This window comes from Carlito syrichta, unplaced genomic scaffold (genome assembly GCF_000164805.1).
Source record: "Carlito syrichta isolate Samal-C Ts95f unplaced genomic scaffold, Tarsius_syrichta-2.0.1 Scaffold314605, whole genome shotgun sequence".
NCBI lineage: Eukaryota > Metazoa > Chordata > Mammalia > Primates > Tarsiidae > Carlito > Carlito syrichta.
Window position 1 is genome coordinate 424,323 of NW_007258701.1, and position 10,252 is coordinate 434,574.

At 45.1% G+C, this 10,252-nt stretch overlaps 1 protein-coding gene across 1 annotated transcript in view; it reads left to right on the plus strand.

Moving 5' to 3' along the window:
- The first annotated feature begins 7,378 nt into the window (after positions 1–7,378).
- Positions 7,379–10,252, plus strand: part of KCTD13 (potassium channel tetramerization domain containing 13) — a 16,807-nt gene continuing 13,933 nt past the window's right edge. Inside the window, exons 1-2 of the mRNA XM_008071669.1 lie at positions 7,379–7,816; positions 9,205–9,374. Of these exons, the coding sequence (XP_008069860.1) occupies positions 7,573–7,816; positions 9,205–9,374 (414 nt within the window). The 5' untranslated portion in view covers positions 7,379–7,572. The remainder of the gene's footprint in view (positions 7,817–9,204; positions 9,375–10,252) is intronic.

A 10,252-nucleotide genomic window follows, 5' to 3' on the forward strand; every position in this document is an offset into this window, starting at 1 on the left:
CCCGGCAAATATATTTTATTTTAAAGATGTGTGGTACAATTCAGGATTAGGTATACAAGTGGACATTGTACAGTTAAAGTCAGGGCCTCCTTTTGGTCCCCACTTTGCCTGCTTTGAGATCAGGTATCCTTATTGATGTTGTGTCTACCACCCACCTGCACCGCCCCACCAGTATCCCACTACTCCCAATCCCTTTCTTATAGAATTATGGTAAATGTTCAGGGTCCACTTATGAGTGAGAACATATGGTACTCTGCTCTTTGTTTCTGTGATAGATCACTAAGTATTATAAACTCTAAATCCATCCAAGTTTCTGTGAAGTCCAGAAGATTTCAGAGGCTTTAGAGGCCAGAAAGCAGTAGGCTGACAAATTCACAGTGCTAAAAGAAAAAATTTATACAACTGAAAAGGATAGTGATGGAGCTGTAAAGAGGCAGAGTTTTTGTGCATTATTAAAGTTAAACTGGGATAAATTCACATAGTGTTCTAACTTTAGCATTTTAAATATAATGCTATGTTAAAATAAAATAGCTATTGAATATATACAAAAGGAAATAAGAAAGGAATTCAAATCTTTCACTATAAAAACAAAAAAATTTAAAAAGTAATGCAAAAAAATGGACAAAAAAGCTACAAGTCAGATAGAAAACAAGTATCAAAATGATAGAGGTCCTTCCTTATCAATAATTGCTTTAGGCCAAGCATGGTGCCTCATGCCTGAAATCTTGGCACTTTGGAAAACCAAGGCAGGAGAATCTCTTCAGCCTAAGAATTTGAGACTAGCCTGGGCAACATAGTGAGAACTCATCTTCACATACAAACAAAAAAAATTAGCTGGGCGTGGTAGCACATAGCCATAGTTCCAGCTACTTGGGAAGCTGGAGCAGAAGGATTGCCTGAGCCCAAAAGGTGGAGGTTACAGTGACACATGATCATGCCACTGCACTCCAGCCTAGGCAACAGAGTGAGACTCTGACTAAAAAAAAATTGCTTTAAATATAAATGGATTAAACTCTTGAATCAAAAGAAGATTAGCAGAATGGATGAAAACACGTGATCCAACTATATGTTATCCACAAGAGAATCACTTAAGATCCAAAGAACACAAATAGATTGACAGTAAAGGATGGAAAAATATTTTCCATGCAGACAGTAACCAAGATAGCAGGCATGACTATACTAATATCAGACAAACTAGACTTAAAAAAAAATTACAAGGCCAGGCACGGTGGCTCACGCCTGTAATCTGAGCACTTTGGGAGGCCAAGGTGAGCAGATTGCCTGAGCCCACAGGTTCAAGACCAGCCTGGGCAACTTGGTGAGACTTCATCTCTACAATAAGTCAAAAAATTAACAGGGTGTGGTGACGTGCACCTGTAGTTCCACCTACTTAGAAGGCTGAGGTGGAAGGATCACCTGAGCTCAGCAGGTTGAGGCTGCGGTGGCCATGAGCAATATGCCACTGCACTCTAGCCTGAGCGAGACAGTGAGACTCCAACTCAAAAAAAAAAAAAGAATTACAAGAGAAAAAAGGACATTATATGTTATTAAAAGTTTCAACATATCAAAAGGATGTATCAATTAAAACATTACATACCTAATATCATTTATTCATAAAAATATATGAAGCAATGAATATGCTAATTACCGATTTGATCACTATACATTGTATGTATCAAAACTTCACAATGCACCCCATAAATATATACAATTATGTCTCAATTTTTATTTTTATTTTTTTAGTCAGGGTCTTAATCTGTTGTCCAGGCTGGAGTACAGTGGCAAGATCATGGCTCACTGCAGCCTTGACCTCTTGGGATCAAGTGAACCATCTCAGCTTACCCAGTAGCTGGGACTACAGGTGTGTACCACCACACCTGGCTAATTTTTAAATTTTTTTGTAGAGACAAGCCACCACACCCAGGCATGTCTCAATTCTCCCAATGAAAAAAATATATATATAAGATGAAAACTGATAGAATTGTCAGGAGCAGTGACCCACACCTGTAATCTCAGTAATTTGGGAGGCGGAGGCAAGAGGACTGCCTGAGCCCAGGAGTTTGAGACCAGCCTGGGCAACTTGGTGAGAACTCATCTCTACAATAAATTTTTAAAAAAATTAGCCAGGCATGGTAGCACGTGCCTGTGGTTTCAGCTACTTGGAAGGCTGAGATGGAAGGATCACCTGAGCTCAGCAGGTTGTGGTGGCCATGAGTGTGCCACTGCACTACAGCCTGGGTGACAGTGAGACTCTGACTCAAAAACAACAACAACAAAAACTGATAGAGTTGAAGGGAGTTCTACAATAATGATTGGAGATTTTGATATCCCATTCTCAAAAATAAATACAATACCAGACAGAAGATAAATAAGGAAACAGAGGACTTAAACAACAAAATAAACCAAATATCTATAACAGACATTCATAGAACACTCTACTCAACAACAGCATACACATTCTTCTCAAGTGCACATGGCACATATTCCAGTATAGATCATATATTAGGCTACAAATTAAGTCTCAGGAGATTTTAAAAGATAGATACCATAAGAAGCATCTTCTTCAACTACAGTAGGATGAAGTTGGCAATTAACAACAGAAGTAAAACTGGAAAATTCACAAATGTGTGCAAATTATTATTATTATTATTTGAGTTGGAATCTCACTCTGTTGCCCAGGCTGGAGTGCAGGAGTACGCTCATGGCCACCCAGCGTTGACCTGCTGTGCTCCAGCGATCCTTCCGCCTCAGTCTTCAAAGTTGCCAGAATTAAAGGTGCGCACTACCACACATGGCTAATTTTTTATTTATTGTAGAGACGCGGTCTCGCCAAATTGCCTGGGCTGGTTTCGAACCCATGGGCTCAAGCAATCCATTCACCTCAGCCTCCCAAAGTGCTGGGGACTACAGGCTAAGCCACGGAGCATGGCCAAATTTGTGTAAATTAAACAACATACTTTTTTTTTTTTTAATTGGAATCTCACTCTGTTGCCCAGGCTGGAATGCTGTGGCACACTCACGGCCACTCCAGCGTCAAACTACTGGACTCTGGCGATCCTCCCGCCTCAGCCTTTCAAGTAGCCGGAACTACAGGTGCACACTACCACGCCTGGCTAATTTTTTGATTTATTGTAGGACCAAGTTGCCCAGGCTGGTCTTGAACTCGCAGGCTCAGGCAATCCCCTCACCTCGGCTTCCCAAAGTGCCGGGATTACAAGCTTGAGCTACCACGCCCAGCCTGGGTAATTGATTTTTTAAAAATTATTTCTGGGCCATTGTTTTGTAAAGTACTGGCCAGGCCATGTGTTCTTTGAACTATGACTGCCATGTTTTCTTAGCTGTGGTCTCCTCCCCTACCTTGGGGAGGTAAATCTCCTCTCTCTCTCTCTCTCTCTCTAATTTACTTCCTGAATAAACTGTATTCTCCAATCTAAAAAAATATATATATTTCTTACAGTTCTGGAGGTTAGGAAGTCCAAAGTCAAGGGGCCACATCTGGTGAGGGCCTTCTTGCTGGCGGAGACTCTATGCAGAGTCCCAAAGTGGTACAGGCCATCAAATGGTAAGGAGGTTGGGTGTGTGAGCTCAGGCCTCTCTTTCTCCTCTTATAAAGAAACTAGTGCTCCACCTCATGAACTCATCTAATACTAACTACCTCCCAAAGGTCCCACCTCTCAATAGTCAAATTGCCCACTCTTTTAATACTGTTTCAGTGGGGATTAAATTTCAACATAAGTCTTAGAAGGGATGAGCATTCAAACCATAGCATACACACAAGAGTGATATTACAGCTGATTTAAAAAATAACCCAGGTTTATTGCAATTTAATCAAGCTGTATGATTTTAAAAGCCAGCCTTTATTTATTTGAGATGGGGTCTTGCTATGTTGCTTGAGCTGGTCTCTAGCTCCTGGTCTCAAACAATCCTCCTGCCTTGGCCTTCTGATTAGCTAGAATTACAGGTGCATATCTCCACATCTGGCTAAAAGCCAGCATTACTGATATGCAAAGTAAGGAAACGGAATATCGCCTATGTTAAACAAAATAATCTGTTTTTGACAAGATATTCTCCTCATGAGGGTTTCTTCCCTTTTTGTTCTGAGGTACCCCCCAAATGAACAATCTTGTTATTATGAAAAGTTCCACCAAATGGCTACTATAATTCCAAACTGTCCCTGGTGAAACTGTGTCGGTTATAAAGATAAGGTACAAGTTAGTGTAATCATGAGAAAACATGAAGGGAGCAGGTTTTTAGCCCAGTTTTAGTTAAGATAAGGATCCAAAAGGATGGTGCATGTGCAACTTTGTGTCTCCAGAATTTGGCCAAAGGCCATCACTGATCAGGGGCCAGAGGAAATCTCCTGATTCTGGGCAGAAGAAATGAAGCAAAGCAGTTTGCAAGGTCACACACAAAGCTGAAGAAGAAGTCCTTATTGCCGTTTTTTAATGGATTAAGATTTTTTTGCTTGTTTGTTTGTTTGTTTGTTTGTTTGTTTTTTGAGTTGGAGTCTCACTCTGTCACCCAGACTGGAGTGCAATGGCACGCTCCAGGCCACCGCAGCCTCGCCCAGACTGGAGTGCAATGGCACGCTCCGGGCCACTGCAGCCTCGACCTGCTGAGCTCCAGTGATCCTTCCGCCTCAGCCTTCCAAGTAGCTGGAACTACAGGCGTGCGCTACCACACACGGCTAACTTTTTGATTTATTGTAGAGATGAGGCCTTGCCAAGTTGTCCAGGCAGCTCACAAACCCGCGGGCTCAGGCAATCCACTCACCTCAGCCTCCCAAAGCATGGAATTACAGGCCGAGCCACCGAGCCCGGCTTAAAATGGGATAAGATTTATCCAAAGGACGCTGGTCCAAGAATACATCTAGATTGTACAGCCTCTGGGGCTGATGGTAGGACAGACTTACTGGCTGTTGGTTGATGGAGTCATTTTTCTGGTTAATTTTGACAACAAATGAGGCTCTGGGATGCTAACTAGCTGCAGGATGTCTGAAGAATTGCCATCCCCAATTCTTAAAGAGAAAAGTGGTGTTCAGTCACCAGAGATTGATCAATAATAGGTTTATGATGCCCTTAGACCTCCAGGGCTGCACACTCATCCTTTCCACGTAGACTTTTCCTCTGATAGACAAACAGCACTCAAGACATTACACAAGCAGATACACCACAGGAACAGAAAACAATTTTACCAAAGACAAAATAAAAATCTAATCAGATAACCAAAAATTTCAGGAGAACTGTATTACAAAGGTGAAAAAAAAGAAAACAAAATAAACCCAATGCTTTAGGGTCTTAACAAAATATTGGAGCTCAGTTCAGTGACAACTTACCTCCAATGCTTTAGGATCTTAACAAAATATGGGAGCTCAGTTCAGTAACAACTTACCTTCCAGCCATCAGCAGGGTGTCAGAGACACAAAGGGTTTCAGGTATGCATACAATTACTAGAGTCAAGGGTCCCAGTCCAAGGCAATTAGGGCTTCAGTTGAATCTCTGTGGATCTTCCATTTCTGAAAATGCCCTCCAGCAAAGTCTACAAGGAATCACTGTAGTTGAACAAGAGAGACAACTATGGTTACTATGGTGAACCATGGACATCTCAGCAATTGCATGTTAGAAAGAACTTTTTACGCAATTTGGGCTTGTGTTAGGTGAGGTTGGATGCTGTCAGGAAGTAGGAATAACTCTTTTTGGTTGTCTTAATAATGCTTATCTAGAAGATGGGAGGAATGAATCAGGGCTAAAGTTATCTTGGTAAGAAGCAGCAGTCACTTATACTGTGGGAGAGGGTGTTGTGCTTGGTCATTTTTGTGGTTTGGTCAATGCTATTTTTCTGTTGAGACATGATTACAGAAGGGTCTTTTGCTTGATCCGTCAGTCAGAGAGTGACTGTCTGATGCTGCTGTTTTGTGAAACTGTTTCTGCTCAACAACACAACACCATGACCTGGCTGTTGGTGCCAGGCCAGCTCCTAGCAACACTGAGGCTTCTGGAGGGAAAGTGCAAACCACCTCCCAGCTATCAGGAAGTTGTTTTTCTCTTTTCACCACTACACAGGAAAAATCAAAGCTGGCAACCCCTTTGGTAGACATGAGCTTTCCAGGTCACCACAGGCTCACTTCTTGCCAATATGTTATAACTAGTCCATTTCACTCATTTACACTCCTACCTATCCCCTGGAGGCATTTAAATTTGCAACCTTCACTAAGCAGAAAAAGAACCAACCAAGCCCAGAGAGAAGTCACTTGTTTAGGATGGCCCAGTGAATTTGTGGCAGGGTTGAAACTAAGACTCTGACTCTGGGTTCGGTTTTCCCTCCAGCAAACCTCCCTGCTGGATATTAGGATCGATTGTTAAATCTCTGATACATCAGCCTCTAAACTGGATGCAAATCGGGTAAGATAGAAACACTTCTCACCGAACTTTCTTGTCAACAATGGGTTCCTATCCGTATTATTTATTTATTTAAGAGACAAAGGCTTGCTCTGTCACCCAGGCTGGAGTGCCAGTGGTGAATGTAGCTCACTGCAGCCTTGAACTCCTGGGCTCAAGGGATCCTCTCACCTCAGCTGCCCCAGTAGCAGTGCCACAGGTGCGTGCCACCAGACCCGGCTCCTTATGTTTGTAGAGACGAGGTCTCACTATGTTGCCCAGGTTGGTCTCAAACGCCTGGCTTCAAGGGATCCTCCCACCTTGGACTCCCAAAGTGCTGGGATTACAGTGCCCAACTGGTTCCTATCCCTTTTCTTCTTTCTTTCGAGGTTGTGTGCTAGATCTCATGACATTAGCTGGGAAATTAAGACCTTTGCTTAGCTGCTTCCGCCACTCCTGACGTTCTTTCCGCTTATCAAATACACCAAGCAAGCATGCTCCTGCCTGAGGACGTTTGTATCTGCCCGGAACTCTCTTCCCTCACATCTTCATGTGGCCGCTTCTTCTCCGCTTCAGCTCAGCATCACCGCCTTCATCCTTGGCGCCTTAGCACCACCGCCACCCGCTTTGAGGGTCACCCCGCTTTGGCCTCCTTTATTAAGATGAGCTCGTTGCTTTGTTCCCAGCTCACCTTAGCCTGACCTGTGAGCGGAGCTGGGAGGCGGGAAACTTTGCCCAATGTCCAACCTTATCTGGGCCTCGGTTTTCCCTTCTCGCCCGCGAAGCGCTCTGACAGCAGAGGCCCAACCACTGGGCAGGGGCTTCGTTTTCCACATCGGGCAAAAGGCGGGCGTATCTTTAATCTCGACCCCAGCGTGTGCATCTCTTGCCTCACAAGAAACCTCAGACAGCAGGTGACCCCTTCACAAGCCTAGCAGACCACTGCGCATGCTCCGCTCTCCTGGCCCCCGCCCCAGGTTGGGGGCGGGGCTGAGATGAGCCTGCGCAGTTGCCTCGCGCCGGCTTCCGGGTGGTGTGAGAGCTATGGAGCTGAGGGCTAGTGTTGCCTAGTAGCGGCGGCGAGTGGGCGTGCGCCCTGTGCTGTCTGGTCCGAGGGTGGGGTCCGGGGGTCTTTGGGAACAGACCCGAGGGCACGGAGAGAACCTGGGATAGCCGGCCACCGCCGCCACCCAGCATGTCTGCGGAGGCCTCGGGTCCGGCGGCAGCAGCGGCCCCGTCCCTGGAAATCCCAAAGCCCTCGGGTCTCGAGCCTGGCTTTGCAGCCTGCGGTCTCAAGCCGCTGACCCCAAACAGCAAGTATGTGAAGCTGAACGTGGGGGGCTCGCTGCACTATACCACGCTGCGCACCCTCACGGGACAGGATACCATGCTCAAGGCCATGTTCAGCGGCCGCGTGGAGGTGCTCACCGACGCCGGAGGTACGTGCGCCGCCCCCATTTGTGCGTCCTCCATCCTGCAGACCCCCAACTCCCTTTCCCTCTGGTCTTTCATCGCCCAGGCTCCTCATGCCCCTTCTCGTCTCATGCAACTTCTCGTCAACTCATTCTCACCTCCATCCAACCCCCATATCCCTTTTCGTCTTTCTCATTCATAATTTCCCTCCTTCCCCGGTACTTTACTCCTAGCAATAACCCGCATTTACGGAACCCCTAACTTTGCCAGGAGCTGTGGTAAGTGATTCAACATATCACTTCATAATCCTCATTACCATTACCAGTTTTCCCATCCTTCATCCCTCAGCTCAAAAGACTTGGTATTCAGCTCTGCTGCCCGCAGCACCCCTCCTGGCAAGCTTCATCAATTTCTTCCAACTACCCAGCTTCTTGTTCCCCTTTCTGCCTCAGAACTGCTAACAGCCAGCCCGGAGAGCTGGGAAATCTTGTCTGTCTCTGTGTTCCCCTAACACAGGTCCCTGTACACTCTAGGAATCCATCTGTAAATGCAGATTGTAGAAGGAGAAAGCTGCTTTGGGTTTGCCAGGGACACCAGAGTGGAGGGTGGACAGTTCTCCTTGGCAGGTGAACCTTAACTTCTTGAAGTGTGGCATTCAGATTTGGGTTCTGTATGCCCAAATGGGACTTTAAAGTTTGTGGTTTGGAGGGGGCGGGATCTAGAGGGAGTTTTCGAGGATTATGAAAGCAGGAGAATAAAAATTTGGGAGGTGGAGCTCAGCCTTCAAATAAATAGGATGGTCAGAATTAACACCAGGGGTTAAGGCTTATTGATAAGGTAAATTCTATGAGAACTTTCTCATGGTGAGAGACAGATTTGGAAGGGAATTACTTGTCTGTGACTGAATATGTATAAAAGCCTATGGGAAAACTCACTGGAGATTATTTTTTTGTTTTGTTTTGTTTTTTTTGAATTGGAGTCTCACTCTATTGCCCAGGCTGGAGTGCAGTGACACAATCACGGCCGCTGCAACCACGATGTGCTGGGCTCAAGCGATCCTTCTGCCTTAGCCTACCAAGTAGCTGGAACTACAGGCATGCACCACCACATTCAGCTAATTTTTTTATTTATTGTAGAGATGAGGTCTCGCCAAGTTGCCCAGTCTGATCTCAAACCTGTGGGCTCAGGCAGTCTTCTGCCTCCCAAAGTACTGGAATTACAGGTGTGAACCACTGCACCTGGCTTTAGAGATGTTTTAAAGGGATTTTCTTGGATATGGCAGAGGATTGAGACAGATCAGTGTTCAAGTTTTTTGTGGCTTTGGAATCCTTTTTTTTTTTTTTTTGTAAAAATCCAGTAGCTCCAGGGCCCCCAGCAAAGCCATCTTTCCTCCTGCCTCTCCACACCCTACCAGGTTGGGTACTGATTGACCGGAGCGGCCGTCACTTTGGTACAATCCTCAACTACCTGCGGGACGGGTCCGTGCCACTGCCTGAAAGTACGAGAGAACTGGGGGAACTGCTAGGCGAAGCACGCTACTACCTGGTACAGGGCCTGATTGAGGACTGCCAGCTGGCACTGCAGGTGAGGGCTCTCCCCCACCTCCTGAGTCCCTATGCCCATGTTCCATATCTGCTTGGAGAGAAAAAAAACACCCAGAAAAAAACCAGATATGGAAATATGGCCTGGAGAACCTGGCTCTAACTTGCCATAATCCCAGAGAATTTAGGGGTACTGTCCTTCGCATCCCTGCTGCCTTAAGCAGGGCCCCCTCACTGCCTCATGCCAACACCATTACAATGGTTCAATAACTACTCTCCACTTCTCACTGTTCCAGCCCAGCCAATCCAGCTGTTATACTACCACCTGAGTAATTATCTTTAAACACAACCCCAACCTCTTCTTTCTCTTGCTCAGAAATCCTAAATAGCTCCTTCATACCACTAGGGAAAAAAAATTGAAATTGAAATTGAAATATAATAACCTCTGTGATCTGGTGCTATCCTAGGAGATAGGTTCCCCTGTGTCTTCCCACTCCCTAGGAGCTTTCTAATTTTTTTTTTTTAAAGTGGTGAAATTCTTTCCTCAAATGAGATCTCATAGAAGCAGAACCACTCCCAGTAAATCATGGTTGGGTGTTCCAGAGCCCCTTGCTGGTTTCTACTCTGTGGACCTCTTAGGGTTCAGGAAGCAGAGCTTGCAAAGTGCAGCCAGGACATAAGGGTTTCATGCCACTCCTACCACAGCTGAGTGACCTTGAATGAGTCTATTCCTACCTCTGGCATTCTGTCCTCATGTTCTGAAAGATAGGAAATCAAGAAAAAATTAACTACAATGTAGTGAGTTTTTCATAAAGCCTTTTATTCTGTCCTGTTTTTACAATGTTAAAAATGTCCTTTGTTTTATGATACAGTAGTAATAGGCGATTATTGAATTTCTTTTTTTTTTTTTTTTTTTTTGTG